The sequence below is a fragment of the Bos grunniens genome, chromosome 11, assembly GCF_055505025.1.
Source record: "Bos grunniens cultivar Pamir isolate PY7600 chromosome 11, Bosgru_T2T1.0, whole genome shotgun sequence".
In the NCBI taxonomy this organism is placed as follows: Eukaryota; Metazoa; Chordata; class Mammalia; order Artiodactyla; family Bovidae; genus Bos; species Bos grunniens.
Genome location: NC_141175.1, coordinates 15,287,062 through 15,312,905, shown reverse-complemented (window position 1 = coordinate 15,312,905; position 25,844 = coordinate 15,287,062). Strand labels below are relative to the sequence as shown.

Here is a 25,844-nt window from a genome sequence, read left to right as displayed (position 1 = left end):
GTGCCAGCAGGACACAAGAAACACGACGTCAGGCAGACCAGGTCTGGAAATACCTGAAACTGCCCTGCAGTTTGCTGGGGCAGAGGCCGCAGGGCAAGGGAAGGCCGTGGTGGGGTCAGAGGGGCTGTGTTGAGACCCCTGTAACCAGACTGCCTCCCTAGGGCTGACAGTGGGACCAGGATCAAGTCAGGACCCCTCCCTCTGTCCTCTGGGCTTGTCTAATAAAGGTCAGTGAGAGGTCAGCCCACCCCCTCCCCCAAGCCCTGGCATTTTAGCCAGGAGGGTTCGGGAGTGGGACTGATGCCCAAACATGCATCCCAGCCCTCCAGGTGTGCCTGTAACAGCTTCATCTGCTATTGGAAACAGGGAGTAGCTGGGGGCGTCTGGGTGACCTTGGGCAAGTCCCAGGCCCTCTGAGCCATGCTTGGAGAGGGGGTGCACGCTAGATCCCTGAAGGTCTTCTGCAAGGCCTAGCTGTGAGAAGGCATCTGCACGTTCAGCATTTCTGAGGACAGGGATCCAGTTCAGTAGTGAGCTCCCTGTCATCCAAGGTATGCTAGATGAGGCTACTTGAGATTTGCTTCTTCCTAGGCCTTTGCTGGGCTTCCTGGGTGGTATTAGTGGTAAAAAGAATCTGGCTGCCAATGCAGGAGACGCAGGAAACGTGGGCTCGATGCCTGAGTTGGGAAGATTCCCTGGAGGAGGGCATGGCAATCCACTCCAGTGTTCTTGCCAGGAAAATCCCATGGACAGCAGAGGTGGACACGATTGAAGCAACTGAGCTTAGCACAGGCCTTTGCCTGAGGTCCTGGACAGTCCGCCCCATCCCAACACACACACACTGTGCTATCATTAATTACCAGGAGAGACCCACCTGGGGAAAGGGGCAGGTCCCTAACCATGGCGGGGAACAGGGCACCGATTTCCAGGATGACCTTGACCCCAAACTTTCAGCTACTTCCTGTCTGAGCAGGCACAGAAATTCTAGGATTCCAGCCCTGCCTCCTCTCCCATGGTGGAATTTCCAGTCAAAATGCCATTCCTTGGGTAGGGGCAGAGCCACATTGTTCCCACTCTCAAGGAGAGTCGAGGGGTGACAGGTTGCAGAAGCTGTATTTAATTCTCACTCTGGATTCCAGCAATGGGCTAGGTGGGATCTCCAGGAAAAGCCATTAAGTGCGAGAACCATGGCTCTGGCACAGCCTGCCCCTCCTCTAGCACCTGCTGGGGCTCCCGTTTCTGTTCCAGATTGAGAACAGAAGCCCTGAGTGTCAGTGTGCACGGGATCTGAAAGACCACCCAGGCAACTCCATTTTCTAGGAGAGGAAACTGGGCCTATGAATGGAAAGGGCCTTGCTCAAAGGCACACAGCAAAGCAAAGGCATGTATTCATTCCTTCATTTCTTCTGCCAGCTCCTGCCTAGAGTCAGGAGTTCCATCCTGACCTCCCAACCGGTCCCAGGCTGCTGTGAGTGAAAGTCGCTCAGTCGTGTCCTGATTCTTTGCAACCCCATGGACTATACAGTCCATGGAATTCTCCAGGCCAGAATAGTGGAGTGAGTAGCCTATCCCTTCTCCAGCAGATCTTCCCGACCCAGGAATCGAACTGGGGTCTCCTGAATCTCAGGCAGATTCTTTACCAACTGAGCTTTTAGGGAAACCCCAAGAAATAAAGAGCTTCCCTGGTGGCTCAGACGGTAAAGCGTCTGTCTACAATGTGAGAGACCTCGGTTCGATCCCTGGGTTGGGAAGATTCCCTGGAGAAGGAAATGGCAACCCACTCCAGTACTCTTGCCTTGAAAATCCCATGGACAGAGGAGCTTGGTGCAGGCTACTATCCATGGGGTCGCAAAGAGTCGAGCATGACTGAGCAACTTCACTTTCACTTTTATAATAGCCAAAGACAAATTATCTCCCCACAAATTTAAAACATGCCCAGGCTGCTGCTTGATAGTAAATCGTGCAGTCCACCGTGCCCATGCCATGTGGAGGAGACCCAGAGAGGCGAAGTACCTTGTCCTTGGTTCCCTTCTTAGAAAATGAGTGGTGGCTTTGAGCCCAGCTCCCTTCGCTCTGCTCATTCATCAGCTGCTTTCTGAGCACTGCTGTGTGCACTGGGCACATGCCTGGGCCAGGACTGAGGAGGCCCCTGCCCTCATTAAAGTTTGGGGAAAGACAATTAGTGAACAGTCGAATGCTCAGATAAGACAGTTTCAGGAAGTGATAGTTTAAGAAAATAAAACAAGGCAGTGAGATCGGGTGTGGGGGGATTGGGACAGAGGTACTTGAGATAAGGTGGCAGGGATGTGATATTTGAGCTGAGACCTGAATGGCAGAAAGGAGCTGACATCTGAAGGTCTGAGGTTAGAGTGTGAGACAGTGGAACAGCATGTGCCAAACCCTGAGTGGGGGCCATGTACATCCCATTCAAGGGTTGGATGGGTATCCAGTCTTGTCTAGCACCATCTTAGCCAGTGGTTCCTCAAGAAAACTGCTGGGAAACTTCAAATTCTCCCACTGTGGTTCACAGGCATCTAGCCTAGCCCTAGATTGAAGAAAAAGACTGTAGGCAGGAAAAGAAGATTGGGAAAGATTGAAGGCAGGAGGAGAAGGGGATGACAGAGGATAAGATGGTTGGATGGCATCACCAACTCAATGGACATGAGTGTGAACAAGTTTGGGGAATTGGTGGTGGACAGGGAAGCCTGACGTGCCGCAGTCCACAGGGTTGCAAAGAGTCGGACACAACTGAGCGACTGAACTGAACTGAGCCTAGCCCCACCCTGCAGGCCTGCCGAATGGGACCAGCCTCTCCTTTCAGTTGCAGAGTGAGGATCAGAGAGGGCTGTGACTCATTCAAAGTCACGCAGCCACACAGCAGGCCTGGAGTCCTGATCCTCTGCCTCCCCAGCCAGAGTTCCCTCCTTACCGTTCTATTTCTCCTTCTGGCGGGGCTGCCTGGGCCTCATCCCTCCTTGGATCTATCTCCCATCTCTTCTCTCTACTCTTACCCTTACACACCCCATAGAGCCTGCTCCCCAGTCCCCTGCCTCATCCTCTGTTCTGGTCTCACAGTTCTATATGCTGCCCCCAGTATATGCCTTGCTGTTTTCCATCTTTGGGTCTTTGCTCATGCTGCCAGCCCCTCTAAGAATATACTCCTCTGCTCTCTGTTCCAACTCCTACTCAGCTTTCTAGCTCAGTCACAATGACTCTTTCCTCCAGGCAGTCTTCCAGGATGTCTCCCTCCTCCACCTCTACTCAGTGCTGACTCCAGATCAGATGGGCTCAGCCATTTTTCCCATGTTGCCACCATCTCTCCCAGTAAGTTTTACCTCAGGCTTCTAGCTCAGTCCAATGACTCTTCCTCCAGGCAGTCCTCCAGGATTCCTCCCTCCTCCACCTCTACTCAGTGCTGACTCCAGATCAGATGGGCTCAGCCATTTTTCCCACGCTGCCACCATCTCTCCCAGTCAGTTTTACTGAGAGCCTGCTCTGGGCCAGTTAATGTGCTGACCAGATCTGACTATCCTGCTCTCAAGGAGCCCACAGATTGGCGAGAAAGAAAATAACCTAGAGGGGCAGATGTCAGCCAGTCTGCCCACAGGGCTTTGGTTCACTATGCTATTTGACCCTCTATAACCCCACAAAGTGTAAGTATCATCATGCCCATTCCATAGTCGAGGAAACAGAGGCACGGAGAGGTAAAGGTATTAAGCTGAAGTCACACAGCCAAGAAGTGCTGGTTCCTCACTCCAAATCCCATACTCTTGTAGCTCCCTGCTGAGATGGGAGCCTCCTAGAGGCTGGCCACTGGGTAGGTGCATCTGTCCTCCTCAGTGGGATCTGCAGGGATGGCACAAGACCCCTCCCCTCCCCCCGGAACCCAGGCCAGTGCCAGCCATGAAGTGGTTCACAGATGACTAGGCAGGCCTGCCTGGAAAGGGAGGGGACTCTCTGACCTCACCCTGGGACCATATGCCACCCCCTCCTGTCACCCAGTGGGTGCGGAGCTGTCTGGGCCCATCAGCTGGAAGGGGCGGAAGGAGGCCTGAGACCTGGAGCCTCGGCTCCAGGCTGGGCAGGGAGAAAGAGGAGCCATGGGTCCACCTGGAGCTTGGCAGCGTTTCTGGGTCAGGGCAGGAGAGGAAGTACGCAGAGAGAGTCACTTTGGGCCTGGCCATCTGGGCTGAAATGCCGGTTGCTGGGGTGGGGGTGAGAAGGAGGGGCTGAGGCTGGGGCCTGGAGAGCGAATCCTCTCCTCCCTGGCTACAGACTTGGAGGACTGAGCTGCAGAGCAGTGGGAGTGGAGGCTGGGCACCTGTGGGCAGAACGCGTCAGGCATCTGGGAGGGGTGGTCCAGGTCATTGAGAGGGAAAGGGGGGTCTTGGCATCACTGTTTAAGCCCCAAGGTGGACTAAGCCCCAGCTCCCGTGTGTGACCTCAGGGGAGTCCCTCCCTCCCATGGCCTCATTGCCCCATCTGCGGGGAGCGATCATACTCCACCCTGACTGTGGGGGTGGGATGGGCCATCAGACTCTCCATGTGTGGAGAATTGATGCCAGATCCCAGCTTGCGATGAATTAAAGGCAGGCTTCTCTGGGCAAGTGGCTGTCCACAGCTTCCCCGGTTCCATCACCTGCTCTGAGGTTTCCTTCTAACCCCGACCTTCCAGGATTTACAACAGGCTGTTGACATGTACAAGAGAGATGTGTCCTCTTCTCTGGGCGTCTGGAGGGCGGGAGGAAACACCTAGGTGATGGTTTGGGACTGGAGGAAATTTCTAGATCCCAATGGGATCCATGGAGGTGGATTAGCAGAGATAACTTGTCGTAACATGTGACACCTGGGGCCCAGAGATGTCAAGGGACTTTCTTGGAGTTACACAGGGCCCAAAGAAACACAGTGACCCTGCCCACTGGCCTTTCACCCCCTTAGAGCTCTGCCTCTCCCAAGGGCTCAGCCCAGTTTTGGATGACTTGATTTCAAAAAAACACTCACAGTACCCGAGGCCCTATCTGTGTGTGTTCCAATATCCACGCTTGATTGGTCCCCTAGTTCTGACTGTGTTGAGCAGGGCAGGGCCATCTAAGCCTGGGGTCATCATAGCCCTGACTGGGCCATTTTTTATGAAGGATGTCATTAACTTTGTTGATGGCTTTAGGGAGGAAGTCCAGAGGCTGGTGGAGGTGGTGGACAGCTGGTTGGGCCTCGAGCACTTGAGCGTGACCTCTCAGGCTTGTCTGCCCCTCCTGCCGTGTTGGTGATACCCAGTTCCAGCCTCCCCCATCTGAATGAAGGTGCTACTCGTGGTCCAGCCATATTCCCGGATGAGCAGTGGACACAGGAAGCCGTCATTGCCTGTCAGACAGGCTGCCTCCCGGGGCAGAGACCCGTGACCTCAACCATGAATTTCCCCCACAGCACCCCCTTTCCCACCCTGCCCAGGGCTCCAGCGACTCAGAGATTGGGGCTGGCCTGGGAGGCGGATGTATGCAGGGCTGCCTGGCTGGGGACTTCCCCTGGTCACTACTGCGCACCCTCGTCCCGACAGGAAATCTGACAGGTCTGAACCCTCCAGACACCCATTGTGTGGAGCCTGGCGTGGGCTCCAGTGTTTCCCCTGTCAGGATTCCATCCCTTCTTGCCTCCTCCTTGCCTAAGCTGGTTTTTAAGGAAAGTTTCAGACTGTTGCCCCTCCTCCATCTCGGCATAAAGTCCTGCTCAATCTTAAGACCTTTGCTCTTTCCAGCCTGCTTGAGTTCACATCCTGACTCCTAGTGCAAGCTGTGTGACCTTAGGGGAATTACTTACCCTCTCTGTGCCACCAATATTTTCTGTAAAATGAAGGTGGTGACCATCAAATGAGATAATGTGCATAGCTAAAGTAGTAGTAAGTGCTGAATACAGTTTATTGCTATTAAATCCAAACTTCACCCTCAGACAAACTTGTAGTTTTCCTGTGTTAGAGGTCTCTGGCTCTGGTTCCCTCCAGGCGTGAGCATCTCTCCTCTCTGAGTGGAATCCAGTGTGAGATAATGTTTGTGTTGCTGTTTTTTCCTGCACAACATGGCCCTTCTGAAAAGACCAGCCCCTCCTGCTTTGCTGTGTGCTGTGCTCCATCGCTTCACTCGTGTCTGAGTCTTTGTGACCCCATGGACTGTAGCCTGCCAGGCTCCTCTGTCTGTGGGATTCTCCAGGCTAGAATACTGGGGTGGGTTGCCATGCCCTCCTCCAGGGGATCTTCCCGACCCAGGGATGGAACCCGCATCTCTTATGTCTCCTGCGTTGGCAGGCAGGTTCTTTACCACTAGCGCCACCTGGGAAGCCTGTTAGTTGAAGAATGGGTGATCTATCCTTACACAGGAGGAAACACAGTCCCGGATGGGCAATTTAAGGCTTTCCAGAGGGTAATTCTGATTGTATGCTGTGTTCTCCTTCCTCACACGACTGTAAATCTGACAGCCCATTAAGATGTGAGGCTGCACTGGGCTGGCCCCTCTCTGCCTCTGAGCCCACCTGACCCAGCCCTGGCCTGGCCTGCACTTGACCTGGACTTCCAGCCCAGCAGGATGCTATTCCCCTCCAGACCACTGGATCCTGATGGTCCTGTGCCCACATGGGGAATTCTTCATGTCCATCCTTCTCTGGTCTTCTCCTGTGTCCTCACTCATCAAACCTGACTGGTAGGGTGTGGCAAGGGTGGAGAGAGTCAGGTTGCTTTGATGAGGTGATGTCTGAGCTGGGTCCTGAGGAATGAGGAGAGTTCGCCAGGTGGGAGCAGAAGGGAGACCTTCATGGCAGCCATGTGGCCATCAGGGCAGAGGCTGGAGCCTTTGGAGGCTGAAGCCTTTGGAGGCTGAGAGCAGATAAATCAGAGTGTCTGGCATGGGTTGGCGTGCAGAGTGAGGGGGCTGGCTGCTTTGTGACAGCTTGGTCCTTTGTGGTACTCCGGGAGTTCACCTTTGGGGGCTTTTGAGGGATGATGAAGGTGATGTGCGGTCAGGTTGGATCTGACTTAACTAGCTCCCATCCCCTTGCCTGGCACTTACTAAACATGCAGATTTCCAGGCTTCATCCAGACCCACTGAATCATGCATCTTGGAGGAACCTCAGAAATACACATGTTTAACTAGCTGGGCCATTTGGGGGCTGGAGGCAACGGAGGCTGCAGCCTTGAACACCACCCAAAACAGCATGTGGGGCAGTTCAGGAGACCCTTTGGAGGCAAGACTGTGGTGGGAGAACAAGACCACTGAGGGACTACAGCCTGCAGGGCCCCTGGCTCACCGATCGGAAGGGTCTGGGGAGCCCTTGCTGGCCAGGGCTTCCCCCTGAAGGAAGGTCTGTGGCAGGAAGTGGTGGTGGTATGAGGGGGGGCATTTTTAGGTGCCCCCCCCTCCAGTCTGGGCAGTCTCCGGAAAGCAGCTGCTTCTGTTTGAAGGGAGGAGGCCACAGGGGCATCAGGAGGGGGTAGGTGGCTTGCTCCACAGCGGGATTGATTCCAGATGCTCTGCTGGGTGTGCAGGGAGCAGGCTTTGTCTGCCTGGGGGTCCTGGACCTCCTCTCTCACCTCCCACCCGGCCCCTCCCCTACTCAGCAGCCCAGCTGGTATCTTCTTGGTACTCATCTCAGGCCCGAGGAGATGTTCGGCTTGGATGCCTGGCAATGCCCACTCCATCCCAAGGCCAGAAATGCAAAAGCTCCTCCCTCCATGAGGCAGATAGGTTAGGAGTCTGTAACTTCTCCTTGTAGGCAGGGAAACGGAGGCACAGAGATGGACTTGAGAGCCCAAGCAAAGCAGAGTTGACGCCAGACCTTTGGAGCCCAGCTGTGTTTACAGATGAGATCCTGAAGTCCCCCCTCAGCACACAGTCTTCTAAATCTGCTAGTTGGGGGTCCCAGACCAAGACCCGCTCGTCCCAGCCTTAATCAGCTTGATCACTTGATCAGTCTCTCCTCTCCTTCAGGAAAGCTAGAGACTGGCTAGAACCTGGGAATTCCTATTTTGGGGGAAACTGGGCCAAATGCCTCTTGTCCCCATCCTGAGCTGGGCCTCCTGGGAGTCCTCCTCCCCCCAAAACTAGTGGGCCTGGCTGCAGAAGTTATTCTTTCTGGAAACGCCAAGGTGTGGGTAGGTGGCTGCAGGAGCCCCAGAAGAGTGGGAAGGGTCCAAACTGGATGTCCTGGAGGAGGCTCTAGAACCCGGCCCACCTCTCCTTGGAAGATAGTATTGCTCTACCCAGGGGCCTCTGCATTTGTAAAAGAGGCTCCTGGTAATGTGTGCTATTGCAAATGAGCTAGAGCAGTGCTTTAGCCAAAGGAGGCTAATGGGGGTCCTTGCAGCCCTTGTGGTTTCCCATCTTCCCCAGGGATTGGCCAGAGCTCTGGGGAGAGGGGCCAGGGGAGTTGATGGCTTCTGACAACCCAGACAGAGTTTGGAGGAGCAATACCCCTTCGGCCCCTCCCCCCTGGTCCTGGGAAGGCGCCTGGCTTCCAGCTGTGATCCAGGCTTCTCCTGACCTGGGGGCCCTCCCTTCTGGCTGAGGGAGCTAGGGAGGGGGTCTCCTTTGTAAGGTGCAAAACCTGGTCTGGATTCCTGCCGACCGCCCCACCCCCTCCAGGGCCCCACCTTTTCAGCTGTGCTGGAGGAAGCTGTCCAGACTACCTCAGGCCCCCCATCGGACTCTCCCACCAACACACCCCTAGGACTACTTGTCAGAGTCCCATCTGAGGTCCTTTGTCTCTGTCACTGAGGCAGGTAGCTCTCCCTGCCAGGGCCTCAGTTTCCCCTTCTGTACTTGAGGGGTTGGAATTTAGGCAGATGGTTATGAGGATAATTTTAAAAATAAATGCTGCTGAGGCAAGGTGGTGTAGAGACAGATACTCCCACAAATGGCCAGGGTGGCCAGGGAAAGCTGCAGGAAGTGGGCCCTAGAATGATGGACTTTGGCCAAGCAGAGAAAAGTCGGTAGGAGGCCAGTCCCTTCTCTGTGTGTGTGTGTGTGTGTGTGCGAGCGAAGTGTGTGGTAAGTCGCTTCAGTCGTGTCTGACTCTTTGCGACCCCATGGACTGTAGTCTGCCAGGCTCCTCTGCCCATGGGATTCTCCAGGCAAGAATACTGGAATGGGTTGCCACCTCCCCCTCCAGGGGTTCCTCCTGACCCAGGGATGGGACCCATGTCTCTTAGGAGTAAAGAGGCGTGAGAAGCAGGGGAAGAAAAGAGGTGAGGCTGGGGTGGTTTGAGGGGAACTAGATCGCTGGAGGCTCAAATACCAAAGAAGCTTCTTTGCACTTGTGGCTTTGGGACTCTGGGGAGCTATGGATGGTTCTTGAGCTGGGGAGTGCCTGACTTGAAGGCTTTCAGCAGGATGCCATAGAGGGAGCCTCAGTTTCCATCCCTACAGTGGGGTAGGGATGGTTCTGCCCTGGTCGCAGCCCTACCAGAACTGCTGTAAATGCCCAGCGAGGGAGACCTCACAGCATCTGAGGTGTTTCACTTGGGAGAGGGTTTAGATCAAAGGCTGCCCTTGTGGCTCAGCTGGTAAAGAATCCGCCTGCAATGCGGGAGACCTGGGTTGGGAAGATCCCCTGGAGAAGGGAAAGGCTACCCACTCCAGTATTCTGGCCTGGAGAATTGCATGGACTGTATAGTCCATGGGGTCGCAAAGAGTCAGACATGACTGAGTGACTTTCACTTTCACTTTAAATCAAAGGGACAAAATGTTCAGATTTGGCAAAGCCCCCACGGATACATAGGTGTTCATTCTGTTCTCTCTAGATTTTGTGCGCTTGAAATACACACCCTAATTGTAAATATATAAAAGTAATACATATATCAAACAGAACGATTTTTAAAAGAACAGGTGAATGTCCTGCCTGAAGTGAAGTGTTAGTTGCTCAGTCTGCCCGACTCTTTGTGGCCCCATGGTCAATGGCCCTCCAGGCTCCTCTCTCAATGGGATTCTCCAGGCAGGAATACCAGAGTGGGTAGCCATGCCCTTCTCCAGGGGATTTTCCGGGGATCGAACCCGTATGTCCTGCATCCGCAGGAGGATTCTTTACCGTTTGGGCCACAAGAGAAGGCTTTCTGCCCGGCAGGGCCCCTGGTGTGTCAGGGGGTGTGTTTGTGGGACGGTGCTCAGCCCACGGAGCCTGGTGTAGAAACCAACCCTGCCGCATCGGCCTCATTCGAACCCCAATCGAAGGTGACCAGTTCGAGAGCAGGGTGCCCCCCTGGTCGCCTTGGGTGCGCCCTGCCCCGTGCGGAAAGAGTGCACACACGCGGGTGCCTATACCCGCCGTCGGAGTGGGGCGCCGCGGGCTCCCAGAGGTCCGGCCTCAAGCTTTCAGGGTCGATGACCCTCCTGGGGACCCGCCTGGGGTCTCAGGCACTCCGGCCCGCCTGGCCCCGCCGACTCCAGGCCGGGATTTCTCCCGCACTGACTTTCCGGGCCGGTGCCAGCCCGGCCTCCCGGTCCCCGGCCCCCGCGGCGGGGCCGGCTGCTCCGCGGAGGGCGGGAGCGGGAGGAGGAGTTTGAGCGACTTTGTGGGGCAGCCTTGGCCTCGGCGGCGGCCGCACCGGCGCGCGGGAGAACACCGGGACGCCCGCCGGGCCGGCCGGAGCTGGCGATGGGGCCCTTGTGAGCGCGCCCAGGCCCGGCCCGGTGCCCGGCGGGCGGCAGCATGTCCGCGGGCGGCGGCGCCAGGAAGAGCACCGGGAGACCCTCCTACTACTACCGGCTGCTCAGGCGACCCCGGCTGCAGCGACAGAGGAGCCGCTCCCGCAGCCGGACTCGGCCCGCCAGGGGTAGGCGCCACCCCGACCCCTGACCCCCGGAGCCGGGCGCCCTGGGGTGCCTGGGACTCCAGGTCCTCCTGCTGTCGATTTACCCCGACCCTCTCACCCGCCCCCCGTGGTTGCCCCTTACTGTGTCTACTTGTTCCCCAATCCCCCGGCTTCTCCCCATCCACCACGCTGGAGGTGGGGGAGTCGGGGATGGGGGAAACTGAGGCTTGGAGGTCTCCTCTTGCCAAGGGCAGGCAAAGTGGAGATCACAGTTCAGCTTCTCGCCTCTGAGCCCCAGTTTGGACCTCTGCGCCTCAGTTTATTCAGTAGCGGTGGCGGAGGGGGGGGGGGAGGGATGGAGTCACCCTGAGGGGTTCTGGCTCAGTTCTGGCTCTCCCCAGGCTCGCAGGACCCTGCCCTCTCAGCCTACCCTCCCTCCAACCCCCTTGTGGCTCCTCTGGGACTTAACCAGGACTCCACCATCTCTTGGGTGGAGGGACACATGGGTGGAACTCCGGGGTCCTATTCCAGGGGTCCTTGGCTCCAAAGGAGTGGTGGCTTGTAACATCTGTCCAGGACCTCTCTGAGTGGGTGGGTGAGGGTGGGCGCCACCTCCTTTGAAAGGAGTTTCTCTCTTTCACGGCCAGGAGGCAAGACACAGAGGGGGGAGGTGCAAGCAGCATTTTCTTTTTCCAGTAACAGGATCCTCAGCTGGAAAGGCGTGTGATCCAGGGGGCTGGGTGGGGGCTGGGACTTCCTTCCCTGGCTGGGTAGAAGGGAGTGGGGAGGCCCCCCTGGAAGGAGGAGGCCTTCAAAAGGGCCCTGGGTAGGTTGGAGTCCCTGGCAGAGGCTCAGGCCCACGGAGGTGCCCATGGGTGGGAGGAAGGTGGGTGGGGGAGTTGGGAGGACCTAATGGATACCTGGGCTGTGTTTACATCATCGGGTTATCTTGGGAATCCGGAAGGCTGGCCCGGTGCCCAGCCTGACCCAGAGGAGTTTGAGCAAATCTGTGCTTGGCATCTGGTCAAGTGCCCCCTGCTCCAGGCTCTGGCTTTGTGGCCTGGACCCTGTGGTTGCCCGGAACCTCAGTTTTCTCGTCAGTGAGAGGATAAGTCCGGCAGGCAGGCAGTACAAGTTCATCTGCCTCCCCAGGAATGGGGAAGACTTTTCCCACAGTCAGGGCTCAGCAGCAATGCACGGGGCTTCCTCAGGAAGTGGTGAGTTCCTGAGGTAGTGAGTTCCCCGTGTGTGGAAGGGTTCAAGCTGAGGCTGGGAATGCATATGCGCGTGTGTTCTGGGAATTCAGTCTTCAAGTTCTCCCAAGGCTTGTGATCTCCTCCCCTTGCCTTCCTTGAAGAGGTCCCTGACTGCTCCCTCCCTCCAACCTGGCCCTGGGCCACCAGAGATCTGGGCTCAAGCACTGTGATGCTGGGCAAGGTTTGTCATTTTTCTCAGCTTCCCGGGCTGTCAAAGGGGGCTGGTAGTACATGGAAGATTTGGGGAGAAACGGGTTCAGGTTGTAAGAAGCAGGAGCTGTACAGATGCCCCTGCAAGCTCAGGTCACCGGCAAGCTCAGGGCACCTCCTGCACCTACCCCACCCCTGCCTCATGCCCTCTGTGACCTTCCCTTCACTCTTGACCTCAGCCCAGCTCTAGTCCCGCGGGCACAGAGAGGATCAGAAGCTCCCCCTCCTGCTTAGCCAACTGAGCAGGAGACAATCAATGCATGTCTGGCCATTGCCTGAGCCCCAGCTCCCAGGCTCGCTTGTGTGAGAGCCCCAGCCAAGCACCCAGCTTGCAGGGAGGTGGGAGGAGACTGTTCCTGAACAGAAATTATGTCTGGGGAAATCAGGGAGAACTTCCCAGAGGAGGTGACATTTGGACCGAGTCTCACCACCTGGCTGGAGTTTCCTTTGGCAGAGGGAGTGATTGAGTCAGATGGGAGTTCAAGCCCCAGGTCTGCACAAAGCCATCCTTTGGCCAATTACCTCTCGGCCTCAGTGGCCTTGTCTGGTAAATGGAGGTGATGACGGCAGGGTTGTTTAAGGACTGAGGGCAGGAAATATTGAGCTGGCCCAAAAACTTGTTTGGGTTTTTCCATAAGATGTGATGAGAAAACCCAAATGAACTTTTTGGCCAACCCCATACTTGGAAAGCTAGAAGCCTGTGCTGCTTGGGACTCAGGCCACAATTGATGTTGTGTGAGCTGTGGATGTCCTTACTCTGGACAGAGCAGCAGTCCTTACTGTTAAAGAGCAGAGTAAGTCTTATCCGTAACTAAGTCGTTATCCTTACAGAGCAGAGTAAGTAAGGATGTCCTTACTCTGGACAGAGTGCAAAGACGGGGAGTTGGAAAATGTCTTGATATGGTGGCTGAGATGGTGAATAGTCTGCCTGCAATGCTGGAGACCTGGGTTTGATCCCTGAGTCGGGAAGATCCCCTGGAGAAGGAAATGGCAACCCACTCTGATATTCTTGCCCGGAAAATTCCATAGATGAAGGAGCCTGGCGGGCTACAGTCCATGGGGTTGCAAAGTCAGACACAACTAACTAATTTTACTTTACTTTATTGTGGGCAGAATTCATCCTGGGGTGGCAGAGGGCGTGCATTGGTTAGAGGGGATAGTGGGAAACAGTAGTTGGGGCCTGATTACAGGCCCTTGAGCGATGTGGAATCATGGGTGGGAGCAGGGTAAGAGGTGGAGGTACCCGGCTGGGGGACAAACCTGCCTCCAGTAAACTCCCAGACCCCTGACTATGCCTCCAGGACCTCCTCTCCCCCTGAGGATAGCACCCCGACCCAGGTGGGAACTCTTGCTGGGGGAGCCATCCCGAGGCCTTGAGCTCATTCTTTGTGACCTCAGGCCTCAACCTCCCCCTCTGTGGGGGCAGAGGGGGGCATTGGTCCCACGGTGGTGACATCATCAGGTCCCCAAGTATCCCAGCCCTGATCTGACCCTTGCTTCACACCCATTCCGGCATCTGCCACCAGCAAGGAAGGACAATGACCGAGAACTCAGATGTGTGTTTGTTCAGAAACAGGAAGGAACAGGGGAGAGTTGGCAGGTGGTGGGGACCCAGCTGGGCCTGGCCAGGGGAAGGGTTGTGACCAGTCTGCCACCCGTCTGCCCACTGCCCCCACTGTCTCTCTGGAGTGGCTGGCAGGGAGCTCCCTGCAGGCTCAAGAGGAAGACTTTGTCTCTGGCAGGGCTGCCAGTGCGGGACTGTGTCTGCAGCCCCCTACGGTGTGACCACAGCAGGGCACTAAGCGAGGTTCCTCCCTTTGCTGGGCCCTGAATCCTTAGGAAAGGCAGAGTGAATCTGTTGCTGGTGGGGCTGGGGCACGAAGTTTGATGTGGCTGGAGGCAGGGTGGAAATGGTGACGCTGGTGTGGCGAGGGTCATCTGGCCACTTTACACTGGACCTTGTGGCTCAGACCACTTGAAGGCTGGATGTGACCCATGAATTTGAGGGGGTCCTGCCACCCAAAGTGTGTCACCAAGCCAGGGTACCTTCCCACCTACTCCCACCAAGGTCAAGATAAGCTTTGTCTGTCTGAGCTACTTGTACCCCTGGGAAAACTTGCATTTCCCCCCTGCGTGAATAAAGTTCGCCCATTCACTCAGCTAGCTAACACGGCTTGAGCACCTACTATATGCTGGGAATGGGGCCACATGGGGAGGAGTTGCACAGGCTCCCAGCCCTTGACAAGCTCCCAATCGGCTGGGGAGGCTGGCTTGTTGAGCTGCCATGGGGCACCGAGTCCTTTTTGGGGCACAGGGCAGCGGGTCGTGGGAAATGAGCTCAGATCAGCCACGAGCTAGTTATGTAACTAGGCACATCCCAGGGCCTTAGTTTCCCCATCTGTCAGTTGGGGCTAATCCTGTTAGTTGCCTCCACGTGTCAGGAGGCCTCTTGGAGTGCCCATCCCTGTACTCAGGGGAGGTTCTTTTCTTTATGTCTTCATCTGAGTTTTTCCAGGCATCCAGACACATGCCAGGCCCTGCCTGGGCGCTGCAGTGTTGGCCCATGTTTTCTCCGTAGATGGTCAGTTCCTTTGCCACGCCCCCACACACCCCATGGCATGGGCCTGTGCCTTGCTTGCTGTGTGCTTCTCCTCCCCTCCACCTGGGGGTCTTTCCTGCTAAGCTATGCTGGAGTCAGTGAGAGGGGCCTCAGGAGGGGGCTCCCAGGAGTGCCCCAGCACCCCGCAAGGAATGCAGGCAGGAGGACCTCACAAAGGTGCCCTGGAGGACTGGCGCTGATCCCCTGAGGTGGTGGTCCCCTGCCAGGACTTAGAAGTTGGCAGCTGAGTGATCCAACCCCTGGGGTCCAGAGGGAGATAGTGAGGCACAGAGGGGCCACCTTCACAGAGAGGGGTATGGAACCCCAGTAAGGTGGCAACGTGGTTTGGGGGGGTTGCTGGTTTGAAGAATCTGCTTCCTAACTGGGAGCAATGGTTAGAGAGGTGCCCGAGTGCCACCAGAGGGAAAGACGGGTGCTGGGACCACTCCTGGGGACCCTGGCTTCAGGCAGACCTACTGAGAGGCCCCTGGGCAGCGGTGTGGGCCCTGGGGGCTGGACAAGCCTGAGAACAGCCCTGGTGGGGGCTGCCTGTACCTTGTGGTCCCCTCGGTCTTTAAATGTCCATGCAAGGGCCCCCAGCTTGGCTGAGACCGCTGAGATTGTGCACATACCCTTTTCTGCCTTGTTTCTCCCTTTGTTCCTGCTGAGACATCCCTCCTTTGAGGGGTTGGCCCCAGCTTCCCCAGGCCCTCCTCACCTTGACACGCCCCAGGTCCTGGGAGTTTCACTCCTCCTCATGACAGGTAATAAAGTTCCAATGACTTCTGTCTGCTGAATGCCTGCTCCGTGTTGACAGTGGGCTTAACTCGGTTATTTGCCTTATTTAATGCTCACAGCAGCACTGTGAGATGGATACTGGCATTATTCTCATGTTTTAGGTGAGGAAACCGTGTCCCAGAGAGTGGGAGCCTTGGCCACCTTCAGGCAGCTCAGAAAGAGTGGAGCCCAACTGTGCCTCACTGCACATCCTGAGCCTGTGAACACACCACCTTGTTCCTCCTTAGGCAGATCCTTCTGAGGTCAGGCCTCGGTTTTGATAAGGCCACTACCTCCTCCTATCTGATTTGCACAGTCAACAACTCTACTGAGTGTTCACAGCCATCCTGGCCATAAATCAGGAGGAAGGCAGGGGAGTGACCCCATTGGCATCTGTGTGTGGGGGGCAGGGTCAGTCTTCCTGGTCCGCCTCTCTGTGCCTTGGATGACTCAGGCCATTCCCCAGGCCCAGTCTCTTCCCCTGTCCCCACCCCTGCTCCCATTCATGCCTGCCAACCATGTCCTTTCCCTGGGCAGGTCACAGGTCTTACAGCCTCCACCCTGTTTATCCACCGAGTTCCTTTGTGCTGAGGGCTTAGCATCTCTTGAGGTAAGGTCCCTGGAGACAGGCAGGTAGTTTGAGGCCCACTTCCCCAAGCGGTCTAGGCTCTTGAGGGAGGCCAGAGGCCCCAGTGCATCCACTGGAATGTCAGCCTCTTGGTCTTTGTGTTTCTGGCCCATCCTCCTCACCTCTAATAACAAGGAAGAAAATAGCTTCCTTTTCCCCACCTGACCATCTGCCAGGTCTGGTGCTTAGAGCTTCACCTGACCTTCTCCTTTTAACTTTCCAACCCTCCTAGAGGTTGGGGTCATCACCATCACTTCCCTTTGCCAGGTGAGGAAACGATCTCAGGGTGTGGAGGAAGAGGCCAGGTTCAAACTAAGGCCCATGGCCTCCTGAGCTCATGCTTAGAAGCAGACTTCAGTGGGTCAGGATGGAGCTCTGATTGCCGGGCCCCCTGTCTCTGGCTCAGTGCATTCAGTACTTCCTGAGACCTGGTGACATAGACATGGCCCCAGAGCGTGCTTTGCTTAGCTGCTGATGGGGGAGGTTGGAGGGATTGATCCTGGCCGTCTCTTGCAGCTCCAGCCCTGGGAGCTAACTGTTCCCCATGACAGCTGTGGAAACTGAGGCTCAGGGAGCCAAGGCCCCTTGCCCGAGGTTATGTAAAGAGGTTAACGTGATCCATGTCTGAAATCCACACTCCTTTGCATCCTATTTCGGTATTGATTTTGTTTGTTGCTTAAGATTGGCATGGATAGGGAACTTCCTTCGGCGGGGGCGGCGGGGGAGTGGGTGGCGGCGGTCAAGTGGTTAAGACTCTGTGCTTCCAATGCCAGGGGTGCGGGTTCAATTCCCATTTAGGGAACTAAGATCCTGCATGCCGTGCGGTGAAGCCAAAACATAAAAATAAATTTAAAAATTAAAAAAAAAAAAAAAAGGTTAGCCCAGATGGAGACATTGAGGCAGCTGGGTCTTCTTGGTGGTGGGGGGTTGGGGGAAGAGGGGTTGAATTCCTGTGTAACTTGACCCAAACGTGCTCACGTACCGAACCTCATACATGTTATGCTTTGAAATGACATGTAGCCTTTTGGCTATTTTTAAAAGAAAAGCAATGGCTGTGATATTTCCCCTGCACCTTCCTCTTGAGGCCACTTGGTTAAATGTCAGGAAAGGGAGAGTATTTCCTGGTCAGGAACATTCAGAGCTTGCGGGGAGCTGAAGTTTTGTTTTCTGTTAAGTAGGTGTTTGGGGAGTCAGTTCCCGATCTCCCCCGTCCCACCCCCGCCTGCCTGCCATTTCTCTGGGAAGGTTGTGTTTGACAGTTGCTGGGAGGAGGGTTTTGAGAGGGAACAGCGGAGATGCCCGCGCATGGAGTGGCAGGGTGGTTATTTTTAGCCGTCCCCATCCAGTAGAGGCATTTCAGCGTTTGTTCAATATTTAATTATCCATCTGAAACTGGCCCACGTGGCCTTGAGTTTGGAAGCAGTTCTCTGTGCTGTGGTTTCCTCTGATTGCATAAATAAGGAAGCGTGGGGAATCTCAATAGCCCTCCAAATAATACGAATGAAAAAAAATTAAAAAAGAGTAGACTCGGTGCTCAGGAAAGGATGGGCTTGGTTCCGCAGTCTAGACAGACCACCTGTACGTTAGCAGAAAAGCTGAGCCCGTGAGGACGCCGACCACGTCCTTGGAAACGCAGCCGTGCTTGGTCTCTGAATCCCAGACTCCACAGCTGCCCGGGTTTTTCTTTGGGATGGGCTCTCCCCCCACCTCTACTGGGTTCCTGTGTTGACTTTGACAGCTGCCAGGTACCCGAGAGGAGGTTTGGGGATTTTGGTTTTGGAAGTCTTGTTAGCTTTTATTTCCCTTCTCTCTTCTTCCTGACAGACAGGAGAGCTCTGTCGGCATCTGGGCTGTGTTATTTCTTTCTTCTTGGCCCTTAGAGGTGATGTGTTGACATGGCTGTGAAATGGAAAAGGCAGAGCCCAGGGAGGAAGGTGTGGGGGTGCAAGGCCTTGCCTGCTCCCCTGGGACTCTGGTGCGTGAGGGGAACAGAGGGGAGAGGAAGAAAGCTGTGCCAGAGGGAGCCAGGCAGCCAACGATGGGCCTCCTTTTGGTGTCCTTTGGCTTGGGGGTTTGTAGAACTTGGATTTAGAGGTTGGAAATCAATAAATCGGCATTCTGGGCTAGTCGTAGGGAAAAGGTGTTTTTTTTTTTTTTTAATCCATTTATATCTCTATCCTAGGGCTTCCCTGGTAGCTCAGCTGGTAAAGAATCTGCCTGCAATGCAGGAGATCCCAGTTCGATTCCTGGGTTGGGAAGATCCCCTGGAGAAAGAGATAGGATACCCACTCCGGTATTCTTGGGCTTCCCTGGTAGCTCAGCTGGTAAAGAATCCGCCTGCATTGGGGAAGACCTGGATTCGATCCCTAGGTGGGGAAGATCCCCTAGAGAAGGGAACAGCTATCCACTCCAGTAGTCTGGCCTGGAGAATTCCATGGACTGTACAGTCCATGGGGTCACAAAGAGTCGGACACGACTGAGCAAATTTCACTTTTACTTTTCACTTATATCTCTATCCTGGGGACTGGGTTTGGCTCAGGAGTGTGGCCAGGGTGGGAGTCCTCCTGAGTGCACCATAAATGCTGTGTAACTTCTGGGCTCCAGAGTACTTTGAACAAGTAGATGTGAAGCAACGTAGGGTATCGTTATAGGCTGGGTGAGTTGTCGTTATCTGTTCATTTAAAGCCTGAGGGGTTAATTGTAGCTCTGTTAGGGCTGATCTAGAAATAAAATGTGATGCCTGTGGCGATCGGAACCATCCAGATGGTTCCTTAGCATTCTCTCCCCGCCAGAGGCTGCTACAAGTGTTACTTGTACTTGTTCAGAGCAGCAGAGCTTTAGTGAGCCACCTACTGTTTGCAAGCCCTGTGCCAGGGGCTCCCATAGAGCGTACAGTCAGCCCCCACCCACAGGAAGCCGAGCCTAAGGGGAAGGTGGTCCGGTAAGCGGGTTAGCAGATGGTGTGACTGGAAGGGCAGGCAGGGCCTTGAATGGTGAGCCAAGAGGTTGGAACTCCCCCCTGGCGGGCCAGAGGGACTGAGAGGGAGAATTCTGGAAATAACAGTCATTATAACAGCACCAGCTTTCCCTTTTCGAGTACTCCGTGCAGGTGTCCGCTTCTGAGTTCTTCATGTGCAGTATTTCATTAAGTCCTCATTTTCACAGATAATCTTTGAAAAAAATTTTTTTGCTTATTTATTTATTTTTGGCTGCACTGGGTCTTTGTTGCTGCTTGTGGGCTTTCTCTAGTTGTGGCTGGTGGGGGAGCTACCCTTCGTTGCTGTGTGCGGGCTTCTCATTGCGGTGGCTTCTCTTGCAGGGCACAGGCTCTAGGTGCTCGGGCTTCAGTGCTTGCAACACAGGGGCTCAGTAGTTGTGGCTCTCAGGCTCTAGAGCATGGGCTCAGTGGCTTGTGGCACACCAGCTTAGTAGCCCAGTAGCACGTGGAATTTTCTCGAACCAGGGATCGAACCCATGTCCCCTGCATTGGCAGACAGATTCTTCTCCACTGTGCCACCGGGGAAGTCCTTTCTCACAGATGATCTTATCAGCTCTCTATTGCAAATGAGAAAACTGAGGCTCAGATGGATTACGTGACTTGCTCGGCATCACCCAGCTACTGAGTGGCCGAGTCCTTGATGTTTCACTCTCACTGTACTTACCAGAGCTGCGATTTAGGAAAATGATTTTAAGCCCCCAGCAAGCTAGACTGATGTGATCCAGGGAGCAGGGAGGTGGGGAGAGTGGAAATCAGTGATCGTAGATGACTGTGTCACCCATCCTGGTGCAAGAGGAATGGGTCTGAGCTGGGAGAGAGAGGTCAGGGGCCGTGCTCACAGCAAGAATAGTGGGGGCTGGTGGTGAGATAGGCCTTGGCAAGTGGGGAAAGGGGCCTCCAGAGTGGGGAGCGTGGCTAACAGGCCTGCTCTGACTCTTGATGCTGCAGGGGTGGGAGAGGGACACCGGCCTGCAGTGGTGGGGGGTGTTGCTTTGGGGAGCTTCTTCAGGAGAGTGATAGATAAAGGCTGGAGGCTACAGGGGGTCGAAAAGTTGGGGGTGGGGGTGGCAGGCAGAACTGGACATTGCTGGAGAAGTTGGGTGGATCTGGAGATCTGAGAGAAGCCTGGGTTTGCCATTAACTGTCTGGATAGTCACCGTTCCACCTGGTGTCTAGGGACCAGTTCAGAGCTGTGTGTTTAGCAGCAAGCTGGTTGGGGGCCTGGGGGCCTTCCCCCACTAGCGGAAACCTCTGAGTCCTCCTGGGAGGGGACCCTGGGCTTCTCAGGACCCAGGATGCAGCCCTCTGGTCCCGCCCCCAGAAGCAGAGCCGTTCAAAGAGGGAGGGGCCAGTTTAAGGAGTGGGGGGCATAGGCTGGGGGATGCGATGTTGTGAAAGAGGCTCCTGGGTCACCGATAGTCCCCAGGAGAGAACCCCGGCTATGGGCAAACTCCTCTGTCTCCTTTTTAAAGAATATAAAGTTTATGTCAGTGTTTTGGAGCTTCCCAGGTGGTGCTAGAAGTAAAGAAACCACCTGCCAATGCAGGATACATAAGAGACCTGGGTTCCATCCCTGGGTTGGGAAGATCCCGTGCAGGAGAGCATGGCAACCCACTCCAGTATTCTTGCCTGGAGAATCCCATGGACAGAGAGGAGCCTGACAGGCTGCAGTCTATAGTGTCGCATGGAGTTGGACAGGACTGAAGCAACTTAGCACGCACATACATGCATGTCAATGTTTTGCCACTTTCCCCTCAACCAATGGCACCCCACTCCAGTACTCTTGCCTGGAAAATCCCATGGGTGGAGGACCCTGGTAGGCTGCAGTCCATGGGGTCGCGAAGAGTCGGACGTGACTGAGCGACTTGACTTTGATTTTCACTTTCATGCATTGGAGAAGGAAATGGCAACCCACTCCAGTGTTCTTGCCTGGAGAATCCCAGGGACAGGGGAGCCTGATGGGCTGCTGTCTCTGGGGTCGCACAGAGTCGGACATGACTGAAGTGACTTAGCAGCAGCAGCAGCAGCAGCAGCAGCCTCAACCCCTAGAATTACAAAAGTAATAAAGAAATAACCATTATAGAAGAGAAGAAAATTTTTAAAATTGACTTTAATTCCAGCACCCAGTGATAAGCTCTGGGAGAACTTGGAAGGTTATTTCCAGGCTTTTTCCTTTTCTGAATTTTTGGAAAAATTCTAAAATATTTGAAAGTATAGAAAATCATATTGCAGACACCCATGCACTCATCTCAGACTAAGTGAATGTTAACATTGCCATGATTGTGTCTCTTCTTTTTTCCCTCTTTTCCTTAGAAATAAAATGATTCAGGTACAGCAGGGGATCAGCAAAGCACAGCTAAGAGGCCAGATCCCACCTGTTTTTATATGGCCCACCACCTGTTTTTGTATGACCTGTGAGCTAAGAATAGCATTTACATTTTTTCAAGGGTTGAAACAAAAATCAAAAGAGGAATAATGTTTTATAATGTGAACATTATAGGAAATTCAAAATTTCCATGTCTATAAGTAAAGTTTGTTGGAACACAGCCATGCTCACTCATATTGTCTGTGGCTCTTTTCACATTACCTTGGCAGAATTAAAGAGTTGAGACAAATCTAACATATTTGCTGTCTAGCCCTTTATGAAAAAAAAAAAATTTGCTGACCCTTGAGATATAGCTAAAGCCTCCTACACTCTCCCCAGGAATAATCAGCCTCCTCAAGGCAATGCCTGTCCTGCCCACATGTGCTATTATGCTTTTACTACATTTGCAAATGCTTCCAAATGTGTAGTATTGCACTGTGGGTTTTAAAAATGGGGAGAGAGAAATTGTACATGGTGGAGGAGAGGGAACACTTGTTTCCACGCTGGGACTTCCTTTAGTGTTAAGCGTTAGTCACTCAGTCGTGTCCGCCTCTCTGCAACCCCACGAACAGTAGCCCACCAGGTTCTTCTGTCCATGGGATTTCCCAGGCAAGAATACTGGAGTGAGTAGCCATTCCCTTCTCCAGGGGATCTTCTTGACCCAGGGATCGAACCTGGGTCTCCTGCGTTGCAGGTGGATTCTTTACCAGCTGAGCCACCAGGGAAGCCTTTACTATTCTGAATTCCGGCAACCTGGAATAAATGCCAGCTCTCTGTCTGGCCGGGAATAGGCCCTGTGGCTACAGAGGTGAAGGAGAAAACTTAGGAGTGAAAATGGAAAGGCGACACTCAGCTAAAGTTCTCAGAAATCCTCAGAAAGGCGCCAAAAGAGAATCAAGGACTCTTTGGTTTGTGTCTTTTACCTGGTAAACATCTGAGAAAGGATAGAACAAGCCCTTTTATATTTCAGAAACAGAATAATCACCATTCACCAGTTAAACTCAAATATGATGTTATAAAAACCAGATTCATATCTCTTATATTAAAATCATCAGGTAGAGTTTGTTGATACCTAGTTTGGTACCTCTATTGATATTTACATTTGTGGGATGTAGTGCTCTAAATAGATGTGTAGATTTAGTATCTCGGAAGCTGCTTTTTGGGGTGTTTTTTTATTTTAAACTATTTGGTTTGGGTCAGCCTGGGTTAAGAGAGAGGAATTACTTGTATGTCCTCTATTTATACTTGTGTACAATAAATTTGTTACATAATAGTTTACCTATAGTTAAATGAAATACATGGTTTATTAGCATGTGGTCAATGGTCTATTTGATAATTAAATATATGGCCGTGTACTGAAAAAAAGAAGGCTCAGGGAGGAGAGAAACCTTCAGGCCAGGTAATTCATCCTTGGAAAAGTGAAAGTGTTAGTTGGTCAGTTGTGTATGACTGTGTGCAACCCCATGGACTGTAGCCCGCCAGGCTCCTCTGTGCATGTAATTCGCCAGGCAAGAATATGGTAGTGGGTAGCCATTCCCTTCTCCAGGGGATATTCCTGACCCAGGGATTGAACCAGCATCTTCTGCATTGCAGGCGGATTCTTTACCAGCTGAGCCACCAGGGAAGCCAAATTCATCCTTTGGGAAGGCTGGGGATTCTTTGAAAGTGAGACACATGTCAGGATGAGGAATAGGAAGTTCAGTTCTGTTCAGTCATTCAGTCGTGTCTCACTCTTTGCGACCCCATGGACCACAACACGCCAGGACTCCCTGTCCATCACCAACTCCCGGAGTTTACTTAAACTCATGTCCGTTGAGTCGGTGATGCCATCCAGCCATCTCACCCTCTGTTGTCCCCTTCTCCCACCTTCAGTCTTTCCCAGCATCAGGGTCTTTTCCAATGAGTCAGTTCTTCGTATCAGGTGGCCAAAGTATTGGAGTCTTAGCTTCAACATCAGTCCTTCCAATGAATATTCAGGACTGATTTCCTTTAGGATGGACTGGTTGGATCTCCTTGCAGTCCAAGGAACTCTCAAGAGTCTTCTCCAACACCACAGTTCAAATGCATCAATTCTTTAGCACTCAGCTTTTTTTATAGTCCAACTCTTACATCCATACATGACCACTGGAAAAACCATAGCCTTGACTAGACGGACCTTTGTTGGCAAAGTAGTGTCTCTGCTTTTTAATATGCTGTCTAGGTTGGTCATAACTTTTCTTCCAAGGAGTAAGCGTCTTTTAATTTAATGGCTGCAGTCACCATCTACAGTGATTTTGGAGCCCCCCAAAATAAAGTCTGTCACTGTTTCCACTGTTTCCCCATCTATTTGCCATGAAGTGATGGGACCAGATGCCATGATCTTAGTTTTCTGAATGTATGAATAGGAATAGGAAGTATGGATGGTCAAAGGCAGTTGTTAAGGGAGTCAAGTTAGAGGGACGTAGAGAAGAGCTGGTGACAGTGTCTACAGATACTGAAAACTTTGCAGCACTTACCCTGGACTGTTATTTATGAGGCCAATCAGGGGCCAGGGAGTGAACACTGGTGCTGTCCTTTCGGAGAGACATACACAGGGGCAGGATCTTGGAACGCAACTCAGGGTGGGGAGGGGGCGCATCTTCTAGGCGCTTCCCTCCCACCTCCTGAGCACCTGCAGCCTGATCCCTCCATGTCTCCTCTGAGGAGCTCTCGGGCCCCCACCAAATGCTACATATTGAGGATTCCCAGGGCAGGAGATGCTGTGGACCTCAGCTCCCACAGTCCCCTCCATGCCTTTCTCCCAGCAGACGCCACCTCCACAACAGTGGGCAACCTCCACTGACTCTGAACCACACCTTGAACTGAAAGACAACTTGAACTCTGATCCCAATCCATTTGGAGAAAACAAGCTCCTGCAGTTCCATAGACTCTTTACTCCTTCCCTTCCCCACACCCAACATCGCAGAACCAAATGTACAGTTGAGTGAGGCATCCTTCATCTCTTCCTGCCATGGGTAGTGGGGCTGAGGTGGCACCTGGAGATGGAGAGAGTGGCCCAGGGCAGGGGGGTCACTCAGCCTCCTGGAGGACTTGGAACCCGTTTTACCACCCTGGGGCAGTCCTTTGACTTAGAGATCACCAGGCTAGAATCTCGCCTTCCTCATTTCCTAGCTGTGTGGTCACGGCCCTTTCCACTGATGCTGCTGAACTTCACATTCTTCCTATTAAAGTTGGAGCTGATATTTCCTACCTGGACTCAGTGTGAAGATAAAAATGCTCATCGGGTGCAGTCCTCATTTCTCTTAGATCTGTTTCTCCACATTTCTTGATGGTCCATTTTTATTACCTACAAATACAGTAAATCCCCTACATATGAACCTTCAAGTTGCAAGCTTTCACAGATGTGGACGTTCCCCTCTGTGCCAGCTGTTGTACAGTACTACTATACTTTTCAAGGTTCTGTACTGTAAGATTTAAAACGCTTTATGTTTTGGGGTTTGTTTTTTATGTATTACTTGTGTGAGAAGCACTATCAACCTGTTACAATACAGTACTATATGGCAGATTGTGTTAGTTGCATCCCTAGGCTAACTTTACTGGACTTACGAACCGGCTCTTGGAACAGAAATTGTTCACATGTGGGGGACTTACTGTATCCAATTGTTCTGCTGCTAAATCTGTCGAAAAAACTATCTTTTCCACCATCAATTTACCTTTGTACTTTTTTCCAAAAATCGACTGACTGTCTATATGTGGGACTATTTCTGGACTCTTTATTCTGTTCCATTGATCTATATGTCAGTCCCTGTGCTAATGTCATACTCTCTTGATTACTTTAGTTATATTTCCAGACTATAAAGTATCTCTTGAAACCCTGTAATAAAAGCCCCCAACCTGTTTCTAGTGTCTCCAGATTGCTTGGCTCTTCTAGGTCCTTTGCTTTGCCATCTAAATTTAAAATTGAGTGCCTGTAAAAGGCCTGCTAGGATTTTGATTAGGATTGCATTGAATCTGTACATCAGTTTGGGGAGAAATGCCATCGCAACAAGCCTGAGTCTTCCAATTCTTGAAGGTGGTGTATTTCTCCATTTATTTAGATTTTCTTTAATGTCTCTCAGCAATATTTTTTTAGTTATGTCTTACATTTGTTTTTGTTAAATTTATTCCGAAGTGTTTTTGATCCTCTTTTAATTACTGTGAAGGGTGGGGATTTTACCCTACTTGCCGACTAGCTACTTAGCCT

The 25,844-nt window shown here is 53.1% G+C and overlaps 1 protein-coding gene across 13 annotated transcripts in view; it reads left to right on the top strand.

The window, feature by feature from the left end:
* Positions 1–25,844, top strand: part of DAB2IP (DAB2 interacting protein) — a 212,583-nt gene that overhangs the window by 64,241 nt on the left and 122,498 nt on the right. For 2 of the 13 annotated variants that reach the window (XM_086325430.1, XM_086325425.1), the window contains exon 1: positions 10,278–10,810. The exons of the other annotated variants lie outside the window; for them this stretch is intronic. In XM_086325430.1, the coding sequence (XP_086181556.1) occupies positions 10,687–10,810 (124 nt within the window). In that variant the 5' untranslated portion in view covers positions 10,278–10,686. Of the gene's footprint in view, positions 1–10,277; positions 10,811–25,844 lie in introns of those variants that run through there. 13 annotated transcript variants of the gene reach the window in all.